This window comes from Caloenas nicobarica, chromosome 15 (genome assembly GCF_036013445.1).
Source record: "Caloenas nicobarica isolate bCalNic1 chromosome 15, bCalNic1.hap1, whole genome shotgun sequence".
Classification (NCBI taxonomy): domain Eukaryota; kingdom Metazoa; phylum Chordata; class Aves; order Columbiformes; family Columbidae; genus Caloenas; species Caloenas nicobarica.
Window position 1 is genome coordinate 16804651 of NC_088259.1, and position 14973 is coordinate 16819623.

The 14973-nt window shown below is 44.4% G+C and overlaps 1 protein-coding gene across 2 annotated transcripts in view; it reads left to right on the forward strand.

The window, feature by feature from the left end:
• The first annotated feature begins 1625 nt into the window (after positions 1-1625).
• PREX1 (phosphatidylinositol-3,4,5-trisphosphate dependent Rac exchange factor 1) overlaps positions 1626-14973 on the forward strand; it is a 150303-nt gene continuing 136955 nt past the window's right edge. For both annotated transcript variants that reach the window (XM_065645538.1, XM_065645540.1), the window contains exon 1: positions 1626-1810. In XM_065645538.1, coding sequence (XP_065501610.1) covers positions 1649-1810 — 162 coding nt within the window. In that variant the 5' untranslated portion in view covers positions 1626-1648. The remainder of the gene's footprint in view (positions 1811-14973) is intronic.

A 14973-nucleotide genomic window follows, 5' to 3' on the forward strand; every position in this document is an offset into this window, starting at 1 on the left:
GTAAGTTAAAATACCCAAAGAAGTATTTATTACATTGATTTATTACATTGTTTGTGTTACTGTTTAAGATAATAGATTCAATAAGTGTCTATATAATTTCACTTAAAAGTTCACATTATTAACATTTTAAAAACTTGCTCTTGAAACTCTTCATTCAAAACAAATAAGTACATGTTTGTATTTTGAAGAAGGCCTGGCAGTTTTCTTATCGTGCAATGGAGATGTTTGGGAGAATCTCCACTGGTAGGAATCAAGTTAGCTTTTTGGAAGTCTGTGGGAGAAGCAGCGAATTGCACGACTTGGTCTATATTTGTGCACAATTTGCCCCATTCATTCCCACCCTTATGTCTTGCACTCATTTTGCACAAGTAGTTATAACCAACTTAAAAAAAAAAGGCAAATATTTGATACAGATTTATATACAACATTTGTTGTATATATTCTCTGTTGGCATGGAAGTCTGTGATAGGTTATTTCTGCATGTTTGTGTACATTTTGGTGTGTGTATTCCCGTATGTCCCTCTGTGCATGAGTTGTGTCTGTGTCCACTCCTCAGCGCTGTGCAGGAGAGGGGGGTCTGTAGATTTGGGTGCGGTTCTCTATAGATTTGGTTGCAGTTCGTTCTCTGTACGTGCAAGTAGCCGTGGTGTGTTTATCTCCCTGTGCTGTGTTAATGTGGCGTGGGGTGTACGTGTGAGACCAGTGTCTGGGAGTGTTGTGCAAATGTAGCGTGTGGTGTGTGAGTGTGGCACGGGGGGTGCAAGTGTGTGGTGTGTGGGGACGGGGCATGGGAGTGCAGGGGGTGTGTGGAGGATGAGGGACGGCGGGCGTGAGGGGATTGTGTGAGGGGCTGAGGGAGTGCGGGCGTGAGGGGGATTGTGTGAGGGGCTGAGGGACGGCGGGCGTGAGGGGGATTGTGTGAGGGGCTGAGGGACGGCGGGCGTGAGGGGGATTGTGTGAGGGGCTGAGGGACGGCGGGCGTGAGGGGATTGCGTGAGGGGCTGAGGGACGGCGGGCGTGAGGGGGATTGTGTGAGGGGCTGAGGGACGGCGGGCGTGAGGGGATTGTGTGAGGGGCTGAGGGACGGCGGGCGTGAGGGGATTGTGTGAGGGGCTGAGGGACGGCGGGCGTGAGGGGATTGTGTGAGGGGCTGAGGGACGGCGGGCGTGAGGGGATTGTGTGAGGGGCTGAGGGATGGCGGGCGTGAGGTGTGTGCGTGGGTGGGTGTGAGGGGGTGTCTGTGGGGGTGAGGCCGCGTTCCCGCCGCCCGCCCGCGCTCCCGCCTCGCCGCTGCCCGCCCGGCCGGGCCCCCGGGGCCGGGCTGCGCCGCCTGATCCTCCCCGGCCCGCCCCCCCCGGCCGGCCCGCCCGCCTCTCGCTCCCCGCCCTCCCCGCCGCCGGGGCTTCCCTTCTCTCTTCATTCAGCGCTGCCTCGCCGCTCGCCGCGCCGCTACCCGGCATGTCCCGCCGCTGGACTCCCCTCAGCGCCCGGCCCCTGTAGCGCCTCCACCCGCGGGCGAGGCAGGGCCGAGGGGCGGCAGGAGGGGCCGTTGCCCAGGCGCGCCGGGCACCGCGCGGCCATGGGGGGCTCCTGAGGCGGCCGAGCAGCGCGGCGGGGAAGCGGAACGCCTCACCCCGCGGCCGCCACCATGGAGGCGCCGCCACCGCCGCCACCCGGCGCCCCCAGCGCCGCGGAGCCCGCCGGCTGCCCCAAGGACACCGACCGCCAGCTGCGCCTCCGCCTCTGCGTCCTCAACGAGATCCTCAGCACCGAGCGGGACTACGTGGGGACCCTCCACTTCCTGCAGTCGGTGAGCGGCGGCGCGGGCGGGGGAAGCCCCTCCGGGCAGCGGCGGGGCCGGGCGGGCGGCCCGGAGCGCAGCGCGGCGCGGCGGCTCCTCCCGGGGCGGGCCGGGGGCTGCGAGCGAGTCCCGGCGGCGCTTGGCACAACTTGCGGGAAGTGCCCGGGCCGGGCCCGCTCCGCCGAGGGCCGTTTCTGCTGCTCGGGAGGCCGAGGGCGGGGGGATGTGCGCGGGGCCGCCGGGGCGGGCGGAGCGGAGCGGCCGGCGCGGTGTGTCCTGCGGGGAGCGCGGGCGGCGCCGGTCCGCAGCGTCCCGTCCATCCCGGCCCGGCATCTGCGCCTCGCTGGCGGTGCAGGAACGGATCCAGGAGTGAATCTTCCTTTCAGAATGCCCCGTCCCTTTTGTTATTGCTGTTGTTTAGAAATTACTGTTACACCCACTTGGAAACTCTACCCTTGCTGCCTGTTGTTTCTGAATAAATATTATATGTTTTGCCCTAATGTTAAACAATACTCTGGGATTGAGCCGAGTGTGTCTGTGCACGTGCAGACAATTATACCCGCCTCTGAAATTATCCACGGACTAGTTCAGAAGTAAAACTCCATCTGGATATTTCCCCTTTCCTCTGTAGGCTGTGGATGTGGAATTCATCAGCATGCCACTGCGCTCCTGCGAACTGCTGCAAGAGCCTGCAGTAAAAGTTACTAGATAACAGAAATGCCATAAAAAAAAAGAAGAAGAAGAAACGATTTGATCACACAGAGGTCAGGAATCAAAGCAAGGGAAGTCTCTGCAGAGATTTCTAAAAGATTGGACAGGGCAGAAATTCTTTCTGGTGTTTTGCTAGATAAGTACTAAACCCTGATTTCACCTAAATGGGCTTAGACCCTGGACTCTTTTCGACTTGTCTTTCTGGCAAGGTTTTTGTTTGTTTGTTTTTTAAAATCAGTTTGTCTTCAGTGTTTTTCAGATTCACCCAAGTGGCAAACTGTCTAGCATAAAAGATAAATTAAAAGGATGTGGTTGCTTTATGAACTAGTCTCTTTAAATCCTCCTTTTCTCTCTCAAATAGTTGAGCTCGGAGTCTTTAATTTCAGAAAGCTTCCAACAAAAGTGCCAGTTAGCTTTCTTTAGAACAGGGATTGTGTCTCACTGTGAGGAGATTCTTAAAACAGCTGCAAGTTGCAGAAATGCCCCACCCTACAGATAAAACAAAACAAAAACCCTCAGAAAACTCCTCTGTCCTAAGTACTGAATTTGGGATTTTGTCAACTGCAGGCTGGAATGCAGATTCAAGCTGCATATATTTTTAGCTTCAGTTCTTACCGCAAAATGCATTCATAATGTTAACTAATGGAATTTCCATATATTGAAAAACAGAACAAGTATTTTATTTATTTGTGAACTTGGCAGTTTTCATGAGAGCAGTAGTGACTAATATACCTTAGGTAATGTCAGGAGCAGATACCAACAGTGCACTTGGCTGTGTTCTCGGGATGGCACTGCAGATACTCAGAGCCCTTCACAGTCATTTTGTTACGAGCTACTAGTTTGGCTGTAGTATTATTCTGGGGGTTGATTCTGATAGTGCAGCTTTACCCGCCTGTGGAGTTTGTGTTTCGGTAATTATATTTGAATAAAGCTCTGACGGAATAGGATATTTCCTATCTCTAGGCCTTGGTTTAGAACAGCATTCGCACACAGGCTTAACTTTAAGCATATGTTGAATGTTCATGTGCCATCTTAAATAATTAGTTTCTTCAATCATTGGCCTAGTTCTTATGGGCTGGATCTCTGTACAATTGCATTCAGATAGTTGAATGATGTTAGCACCAAAGAAAGGGCAATGAGGATCTGCTGCAGTATGTGAAGGTGAAAAGAGCAGTAGTGGTATGAAATTAAAAAAAAAAAAAAAAATTGGAGTGAGAAATGTCTTCTGCCTAGGTTTGGTGGACGGCCATAACTTAATACCTTCTAACAAGATATCACAAAGGAAAGAATTCTTCCCTGACTCCCACATCGGGCAGCTGACCTGACATGCAAGGTATCATCTATATAGTCACTGGAATTACAGGCAGTTATAGGGCAAAAGTTTTGCCTTATGACACTAATACAAGTAATGCTGGAGCACTGGGATCCTGTATTCTCAAACCTACTTGGGCCACACAAATAAAGTTGACTTTACTCCCATTAGTTTGTTTTTCTGAGCGCTCTGATGTTCCTACATGGGAACTGCTGCTCATGCTCCGTGGATCTCTTTCTTACCATCTCATGTTCTCTGTGAGTAGCACTTACCCAGTGCAAAATAAATGTAAAGTATTACACTTTCTGGGGTAATGCACTCAGTTAACACTCAGATGCAGTTGGATGATGTTAGGGTTTTTTTGTGGTGTAAATTGTACTGATTGATTTTACCTGCATGTGTTGCAGAAGCTATTCTGGCTGTAGTGGAGAAAAGGCTGCAGTTCTGTGCAGGACAGCTGCAGTTCCCAGATCTTATGGAAACTTGTTCTTGTCAAACATGAGATGAGAGATGTGAAGGATACAGGTTCCTTTGCTTAAAAAACTTTAATAGCTTTGATAAATAAAAGAAGGCTAAATCTCATATCTTTCAGTTGTCACAATGAATTTTCTCTAAGTACGAGGGGACAGTTGTGCTTTAGAAAAAAGGTTAGGTGAGGGAATTTGTGCTCTTTGTTAAATATTTGCTATTGAAGCTCTAGTCCTCATTAAGTATTCTCAATAAACAATGTTTTAAAAAGCAAACAACTAAATTCTATGGGTTTATTCACAGCATTGGGGTTGCTTGCTATCAGCAGCTTCCTGTGTTCCCTGGTAATGTAAAAGAATCTCTCAAGTATTTAATACTATGGGATTGCAAATAAATCAAAGTAACTTTGATTTATTAAGAGTATTTTGGTCCTTTTTAGAAGACTAACATGTGACCACGTTAAAGGAAAGGTTTCCTTATTTTCTTTATTGTATGCTTAGAAACCTTTCGCTGCTAAGCTGCAGGGAGAGCAGGTTTGCTACAAACATAAGGACTCAATCCTCATTTGCTTCATGTAAAAGATTCTGGTCCTTATTTTGCTTCCATAGATTAATTAAGTAGGTATCATTAAAGTTATAGAACATGGAGTTAACTTTTCTCACACTAAAAATTGTGTTAGCATGAAGAACATTCTGCTATGAGCTTTGTGCTTATTTAATAAAAAAGCTCTAGGTGTTTACCTAGTTAAATAAGATTTAGTCTCTAGAATCTGTTATGTTTCATACCTCAAGTAATTCTGACAAAAGGAGTTATATCTGTAAATTTCACTTGGATGTCCCATGCCACTACAGCTATTCAGTCTGTTAGGTTTAATACATACAGTTAATTTTTCACTGTGTATGTTTTTAACATTTTTATTCCACTGAATTTTGGACACAATGAGGTGTTCCTAGTCAGTTTTGCTTCTGTCTAGTTCTGGTACTCCTGCTGGATGGTCACGTTACAGTATCATGTATCAGAACTGTGGAGAGAATGAAACCCAGTAGCTTTTCTCTGTGGTTTGTTGATCTCACAAGATGAGATGATCAGTTCCAAGGGATATCGTTGTTATTTTTCAGAGTGTGCATTTTTTATTAAACAGTAATACAATACAGATATGATACTCATATGCATATCATGATTTTGATAGTCTTACTTTTCCCATATTAAGCCTCAAAATGAGGATTTATCATGCTGAGAGAAGGCAAACCTTTCTACCAGCTCACAGCTGATGAACTGACGTTAGGGATTTAATGATGAGTATCACATGCTGTATTGTGTCCTGTTGTGTCTGCCATTTTGTCTGGCAGGTATGATGTTGGAAAATACGGAATCCTCCTTGAAGAAATGTTGTGTAAATCAGGAGTATTAATAGAGAATACTGCGGTTATGCAGGTATGTTACTAACTTTACTAATAAAGGCTCATTACACAGCTAAAGCTTTTAAGCAGCAGAGAGAACTACAGGGAATGGATGAAAACATCCTGCTGCCAACACCATTAAAGAGCTACTGATCAAATAAGAGGCAAAGTGGAAAATTGTCAGAAGCTAATGGAACTTTACTAAAAGTTACTGATAGAGTAAGATAAACTTCAAAGAGATAAAGGCAGATATTTCTGTTCTGAGTCTCTGGTGAGATCATAAACCGTAAGGATTTTCAGTTTCCAGACTTCGAGATTCAATTAATCCATTGCGTGCCTTTGCTCTCTTTTAACTCTCTGCAATGTATGCAGGAATGTTTACATTTTATATGTCATCTTGTAAATATTTCTTTTCTATGTGACAAAATTAAACCAGGTGATAATTTCATTTCAGTGACCAGTCGGGTAAACGTCAAAGCATCTGTCTGGTGGCAGGCGGGCTCGCTGGTACCCAAAGCTGACAGGGTGTGTGGCTGGCAGCAGAGGTTTTGGATACTGAGGTGCAGTGTTCGCACATTGCAGTCCTTGAGCTTACCCGTTCTCTAGGTACCTGCTCTCGCCTGTGTTGCCAGTCTGGATGGAGAAGTCACAGACAATTCATTGAGAAAATAAAGGTGGTAGTTTGTTTGAATGCCACGTGGTCATTCCACAGAATCCCAGTCAAGTCTGTGATACTAGTATGCAGGAATTAAAGATCAGCTTTCAAGTCAGGAGATGGAGGAGCCCTGAGCCATTTCAGACATGCTCATTGACCGCCATTCTGAAAATAGATTGAATAGTAGGTACACAACAGTTAGATGTCAGTATTTAAAGGTTTGGTTTACCAGTTTGTAGATATAATCATATGAATTACATGTGAAAGTATAGTAACAGTAATTACCCAATACACTAAATCGCAAAGATAGATATTTTGTTGCAGACACAGGGGTTTTTTTCACCTTTTAATCTCACTGAATACTTAGTTCTAACCTGCACATGCAGCTCCGACAACTTAGTCAGATAATTCCAAGTATGTAAAGCTAAATTGTTCTCCACGTTGTATATAAATATGGCTCTTTCATATTTCCAAAGACAAACCACCAACTTGTACATTTTTATGTCAGAATGACAGGATGTACTTTTAGCTTGAGCAGTTGCTGTGTGTTCTGTGCAGGCATAAAACCAGTGTGAAAGTTGAACTGTTCTTATCAGACAGATATCAAGTTGGATAAATAATTGTACCAGGACTGTTTTTAAGTTTTAATATTATGCCATCCTTTATTTTTATATGAAAGCTAGAAGACTTCTTCCATTTTATCAATTGTATAAATGTTAGGTTAGGACATAGACCATCAGATAAACTAAGCCACGTCCTACAGACGCAAAATATTTATGTTATGCTCCCTTTTACTTGCTTTGTAGTTGTAATTGATCTAGTATCTCTGGATTCTGCACTCCACCCATCTTGAAATATGACGAGCATCACAGGCTGTGGTGGTTGTTTTTTTTTTTCATATTTCACAATCTTGTTTGCATCCAAGATGAGGGCTCTGCTGCTCACATAGAGCAGCAAGCAGCCCGTTTGTCTCAGCTCTGAGGTGTGGTTTCCTGTCCTACCCCGTTCTCTGCCTGTTTCACTCTTGGTGGAGACAGATAAACTCTGATTCTGGAAGGTGAACTGTATGGTTTGGGTAATGTTGCTCCTTCATTATGAGACAGCTAAAAGAGCAATTGGGGAAAGGAAGGAGATGGAAAAGGAAATTTGTTTGGAAGTGATCTAAATTAGCTTTGCTGTCCTGTGGTTTCGGTCGGCTGGTCACATGCAGTCACCTATAGGCAGTTGTTACAATTGCAAATGATCAACATTTTCTACTGTTGAATCTTCAAAACGTGGGTCATTTTTCTTAAAAGTCTGGTTCCTGACATATGTAAATTGAAGAAGATCACAGGTTTCATTTTAAAGATCATGTTTGTAGCCCTTCTGGTTGTTAAGCAAAGTTTGAAGATAGAACATTAGCAAGACATAAATGCTCCTGAGTTTTTAGGGGCTTGTGTTATGGCTCTTGAATATTTGGGGCTTGCAATTCTGCAAGTAGAGTTTTCTTTTCAGACTAAGGGTAGTGCAAAATCAGCTGCTAAAGGCTGAAATGCAAACAGATTAAAAGGTTATTTTGGTCTGGATACAAAGAGAGAATGTGAAGAAAACAGTGTGATGTAGAAAGCTAAAACAGAAGTGAAAAACAGAAAAGCAAAACAAAGAGAAAGCTCTGAAAATATTTATTCATCTGAGCCTGTGGTCTGCAGAGCCCAGTTTACGAGCCATGTGTCTAAGAGCAGAGATGGAGGATACAGAATTCCCAAGTTCTCTTCTGCTCTGAGATGCATGTCTGAGCTTAATTATCCACTTGGAAAATTGCGTGACCAGCCCATGCCTTTTTTTCAGTGAGGCTTTGCAATCAAAGGTGTATAGGAGTACAGCAGGTTTTTCATATGGACAAAGCTGTTCAGTTCTTTTTGCGCTCTCACAGAGTCTCCACAGTAGAGAAAATATCAATAAATCCCCTGTGTAGTTTCACCCGTTTACTGCCACACAGGTGAGAACTAAACCTCCATTCTCTTTGCTTGGTGTGCATCTGAGCCTCGTTTTCCTTTATCTCAGACCTACTTTGGTCTCGTTACATCCTTCAGAATGAGGTGTTTGACCTGACTCTGCATCTCTTCCTCCTCTTAATTGCAGTGGTGTCATCAATCAGCCCTTTTGCCATTTGTCCCTCCCTCTCTCTTCAGGGATGCCAGTTGTTGTCTGAACATGTGTGGTGGGCTCTGCGGGGAGGGAGGGGTGGCTGCCCTGGGGCTCCCAGCCCCGCTGCTGCCTCTGCAGCAGAGCTCAGCTGGGATAGTCTGGGAGCTGGGACTGGAAGGGAGGGATGGAGACCCTGGGCTTTGCTAGGAAAGGGCGTGCACGTCAAAAAGTGAAAGAAGCATCACAGACAGCAGAAATGGAGTTGCTCCACACATAGCTGAATGGATGTGTGATTTTACACAGTTTTTGGCTGATTTTTGCAGGAAGCAGACTGATACCCACTAAGGGAGCTTGCTTGTCCTTAAGTATAGGAAGAGAAAAAGTTTGAAAGCTTTGCTAATTTTCCACTTCCCAGGTCACGCAGTGTTTGTGCCAACAGACAAGAGTACTGCTTTTCAGGCGTGGGAAATGAGGTTCTACAATTTAAATCATATCATAGAATCATGAAAAATAGTCCTGCGTTTTCAAGCCAGCTTTCCAATGTCCAGGTCCTGGTGGCCCCAGAGGCATCCCGCTCTGAGGGGGTATCTGAGGCCCGAAAAAGCAGGATCTCCCAAGTGCAGTGTCTGCCCACAGGCATCCAGGTCAGTCCGTGACAGATGAAGTATTACAGAAATTACTTATTTCTGTTGCCTACCTGTTGTTCACTTCAGGCACTTGCAAGAAAATATAAGCGACTATATGTGATTTTCCTTCTTTCCAGCTGTAGAATCCCGTTTCTGTTGCTTTTCTTTCCAGCCTCAAATGGATTCTCAGCCTGCAATGGGTGTTTTGGTAAAGGCAGCCTATACTGGTCACCACCAGAGAGAGTACTGCTGACCCACATGTATGTATCTGCATTCTGAACTTCATTGGGCCTTCATTAACTGCAAAGACTACCATCAGTTTTCTTGTGCTAAATGGGGATTTAGTGACAAAGCTTTGCAGAAACCTTGTCTGACCTCTCGGGTTTTGTTGAACCAGGTCTTTCCTGTGGCAAAGACTTTCAAATCTGCACTCCCATCTCCTTTTTCGAGATACTCTGGAAATTAGGAAATAGAAATATAATCTGAGGACTCATCTAGTTTGCAAATATTTTTTTCATTTTCAAATAGCAATTGCTGTGATTGCAGAAATGAGTTTTGTGGATCAGATCTCTTAGATTGATGGTTGTATCTCCCAGTTTCTCTGACTACGTGGCAAGGCTTCTTTGCAACCCTATTTCAGCCAAGCCCTTTTGTTTTGTGCTTTAGATGACATGAAAGCATGTGTAGTTCACTAATGCTGCTGCTTATTCCCATCGTCTTTGTATTGTGGTGGGATACTTAATCCATGTTTACACAGCAGTATTTCCATTAAATGCCCTGAATTGACAGATGATCCCTTGATTAGTGCAATCAAAGGTGGTGCTGTTTCGAAGTGCATGAAGGCTGTTTGAATTAAGGATGTAAAAAGTAGAGTTGGACTTGTGGCACAGGGTGGCTGCTATTTCCTCCTCTTTTGAGGTGGCTTCAATCTGTTCCTCCCCTGCTCCCCTTTTGTCTCTGTTTCTGTCTCAATATTTTGTGTTCTGTTTTCAGCTTGTGTTGAATCAAACAGTCCTGCTTCTTTGAAGGATGGACTGGAAGCATCACTATCTTATCATGTTTCTTATCTATTTTGAAGAGTTCCGATTTAGTGGTGGGAATGACTGCAGCATTCTCAGCCTTTGACAGTGAGAGGCAAGAAAGAGGTTTGAAATATGCAACAACGTCATTTCTTAATCAGCTACAGAGACTTCATTGTGGAGTAATGCAGTTCATGCAAAGCCATTTCTCATATAGAGATTGAATTCTGCCTTTTAGTGCTTTTCCTGCTGGATCACAAACAGAGGCTTGGAGTGGGGGCTGCACCAACAGAATGCCTAAGACCTGACCAAAGTCTTGGGTTTAAACATTACTGCAGATGAAGATTCCTGCTTGATTGCCTAGCCAAACCTGATTAAAGCTTTAACATTGCCTTCTGCATATATGATTGAGTCAAGCTGCAGTGAACATTCAGAACTGCAGTAGATCTGTACTGGGAGAGAACCTCAGGGTGGTTATCTGGTCCAAAACGCCTGGCTCCTGCATACACACTCTCCTTCACTCTTCTGTAGAAACCACTCCTCTGAAGAGCCCTTGGCTCCTTTTGAACTGCGGATCTCAAGACCAGAGTAAGAGCAAACAGCTCTGTGGTGAGAAAACAGTTCCTTCACTCTTCCTAACGAGCCTTCTTCCTTAGAAGAAGAATTCATTGCTTGTACAGCTGAGAGCCATATGTCACGCCATGAGACGATGATTGCCCAGAGCTGAATGGGCGCTCTGATAGGCCACTTGGAAGCCAGTGACAGACAGACAGGTATTGCCTGTCCTGGGCATCATGAAGCTTAAGTATGAAAGCCCACCTGCATTTTCACCCTGTGCTGCTAGCACGAGAACTTGTCACAAACTGGATGGCAATGAGGCTTCCTACGGTTCCAGAAACAGCTGAAATTTTGAGTTGCCGTAAGGGCAATAGATTTCAGCACCTTGATTATTTAAAGATTAGGGTGGTTACTCAGATGATAGGACTGTGGAACAAAGTTATAGGAATATTTATGTTCTTGTAAGGTTATTGGGTCAATCTCAATGGCAATATTGCCATTGCTATAATTATTTTTATGGAACCGTGTCAGCCATACAAATAATACCTTGCTGCAACTTATCTGGTGTCTCATGACTCATGGAGTAAGTTTGGTGACCCTTTTCAACCTAGCTTTCATTCTGTACTTCTGGTTTTGCTTGTGGTCAGTTCTTGTGCCAAAGGGCTAATTTGCTGGTTCCCAAACCACTTAGCTTATGTAAAAAGAGGGCAGATTTTTTTTTAACAAGTACTGTCTTTTGGTCATTAAAAATTTTTGTAGACTAGTCTTCATTTAGTTGGCCCAATAACACACTTTCAGTTTAAAAAAAAAAAAAAAAAGGGAGCAAACAATCTAATATGCTGGATGCCAGTTATATGTTCCCTGTGGATTTATCAGTTATTTAGGTGCGACTGGCTAAGATTTAGGATCAAAATTTTCAGGGCTGCTTTAAGCATATATTAGAAACTGTTAGGCTGTATGTTTTGGGTGTGAAACTGGATGTGATTGCGCTGAGAGTTTGACTTGCACAATTCAGGCTGCTGGTTTCATTGTGAGCCAGTGTGACTACCAGTGGTGCCAAACTCATGCTCTTTCTGCTCACGTGTCTTGTCCTAATGTGTCAGAATGAGCAAGTATTGATTGCTGGAAGGTCGCGTTGCTCACCGCACCCTGTGTGGGGCACCTTTAAAGAGAGGCTCGCACGGTCCTTCGCAACTGGTGACCCTGGCGGGCAAGGCTGCCACCAGGAGCGGTGCTTCTCTTTGTGATCTGAGCAATTCATTAAGAAACAGCATTGAGCCTGAGACTCATTTTACTGGATGGCTGTCAGACGTTAACTACCTTTGTGAACCATAGAATGGGCTTAGATTTTAAAAAACCTAACGACATCATTCACATCTTATACATTTTCTTATCTACAGTAAATCACTTCAGTGATAACGCTTTTGTCTTGGAAGTTTTGCCTGCTCATGCTTTTGGTATCCTAGTGTGGTATGAGTGACTTGGAACAACCATTCATGGGATACATGATAGAAATACATGTCAGGAAAGAGAGGAAAACATAAAAGGTTGCATTTGGGGAGTATTTTGGAGGCCGAGGAAGCTGACAATGAGAGTTCCCTGACATTCAAAGTGTCGTGTGTCACTGGTTGGGGGCTCTGCTTTGGGGACAGACTCCTGATAAGAATTTGCATTTTAGTGAGTTCTTATCTCAGATAGGTGGGCGGGTTTTAGCTACTCAGCAAAGTCTGTGGTCCCATGGGACTTTCTGTCTAATCTGACAACTGCTTTGAATTCATCACCTCACAGGGAGCCGTTTTCTGTTAACCTCATCACTAAGTGCCTGAAGAAGCCCCTTTCATTTTGTTTGAAGGGGCAATAACAGAAGGTTGTAAAACTTTTGACCTGGTAAAATGTTTTGGACTCTGAAACCTGATTCTTAAACAGAATCTAGGTGGTTGTGGGAACAATGGACAAGCCTAATGTAGGTATATATGATTTGGCTGTGTGCTTTTTAAAATGTAGGTCACAGAGGAGAAGGCGTGGAGGCAAAAGTTTATCTGTCTTGTTAGATCTGATCAGTGGTTAATGCCCTGCATTGTTAAGCAAGAGACTTAGGCTACAAATGTAGTAAACAAAACAGTGCCAGGCTCTGTTCTCTGTCCGTAAAGCCAACTGGCACGGTCTGGTCTGGTCTTGTATCGCTGAACTCTCTGTTCCTAAAGCAGAGTGGCTGCATTCCGCTGCCTGTTGGGCATGGTCCTTGGCCCATCCTCACTGGCCCCGTTCAGGAGAACGCTAGTGGGCCTGGCCAGAGGGTGCCGGCCAGCAGCCGCTCTAGCAGCGTTGCGAGGCTCAGGCCCGTGGCCCGGCGCTGTTAGTTGACTGGTGTGGGCACGGCCCGGGGTCCCAGCCCCGGCTGTGACACGTCTTGCTGGAACAGAACTCTGGTAGAACAAACCTGACACCCAGACCCAGTGCTGGCTTTTTGGTGCTGGTGCAGATGGGTTTATTTCCAATGCTTTGCTGTTACGTGAAAGTTCTAGGTACTAGGCCAGAAGCATCGGAAATACGTTTTGCCAGCCCTCCTTGGATTCTTGTCATTACTGACTCTGTCGTCCTTACTTGAAGTCTTCTATTTTCATGATTTGTGGAGGAGACAGAAAGGCAATACAGCTTGAATGGATGGAGACTACTTCGGGACAGGGTCAAAGGGAACTGGATGTTAATTACCTAATTCTGAGTGTCATTACTAACAGTTGTGAGCTGAGATATAATAGGCTGAAAGCACTTTGGTCCTTCACATGAAGTGCCACTTGCTCATTTCTGTTTATTTCCCTTTTTATTGTGGACAATCAAAGGCTTCAAATGATAATCACTGGACACTTGCATATAATTTTTAGCTCATATCCCTCTGCGTGCTGGTGGTTCTGTCTGTTGTGTTACCGACACTGTGCTCGAAATCAGCTCGGATGGGAAGCAGCTGTTTGTGAGGAGAGAGTGTTGACAAGACACAGAATAAAGGAAGAACAGTGGGGGAAGACTTCCAAAGAGAGCTGCAGAAGCGTGTTTGCTATGAACATTCAGTTGTCAGATCCCTCCACAGGAAAAGGAGAGATGGATATCGGGAAGACACTTTTCCCAGAGTTTGGCTCCTTTGTTGGCTCTTAAAACTTTACATGTGAAACTATCCCTATTGCAAATACATGTCTCCTTCTTTGTATTGGCACAAGTGTTTTGCTCACAGGTGAGGAGAACGCATTTTGAAAACCTGTTAGTAAATAATGATTTTCAGGCTATACGGAGCAAATAATGACTTTTTTGGGGAGGTATAGTTGAAAAATGAGATTTACCAATCAAGTTATTTATACAGGACAAAAGTACCACTGGAGTTTTTAACTTAGTCATTAAATAGTACAGGGCACACAAAATCCAGTGGACTTGGTGTTGCAGTATCTGTTTTGCTGGGCTTTGTACTGTGTCAGACGTCCAGCTTTGCTACACCCAAATTTCTAGAATTCTGCTGCATTCAGTCCTCTGGCCTTCACGTTGCACCCACTTTCTTCGTTTCCCATTGCCTTCCCTTGCAGTGGATGCAAAGCCTTTGCACAAGGCCAGATAATCTTACTGCATACATTTTTTTTTTTTTCCACTTCTATGCATTTCTCTTCCTCCATTCAGCACTTAGAAGTAGTATTTGCCAGAGTAACTACACTTAGGAGTGATGGAGCAAGAGCAAAATGCATTTAGAAACAAAAATGGATCAGTAAATTTAAGGTATAGTCAAGGATATTGAACTAAATGCAATTGGAAAGAGTATTAGTTCTAGATGAATGGAAGAAGTCAAAACGGAGGACAGATCAGTACTTCTGGAATTAGGTCATTGCAGACAGATTACCTCATTACATAGTCTTACTATTCACCAACTATAATGGTTCTCTGAAAAAATCAGCTGTGGGCAGTTCCTGTAGTTATACATTTAAAATTGTGCACAGTTTTTATTACTTTGCTTTGGTTTTCATTGTTGATTTGGTTTGGGTTTTTTGTATGGTTGCCAAATGGGCCAAGCTTTCTTACTCTTTACTCAGTGAGCAAAACATTCCCTCAAGAAATGCGTGTTTTCCTCCTTTTTTCAACTCTTAAGCCTCTTTTTCAATATTTAATGCACTCTGTTGCAGATCAAGCAGATGAAACTTGGCTTTAGGTTGGTGAAGGGTTATGGAAGTTTTCTGCAGTTACACTGAGTAGCAGAGGAGAAGGAAAACTGAAAGAGTCCTTAGGGTGATGTTCTGTTTTGCATTATGTCTGGTAGGGCAC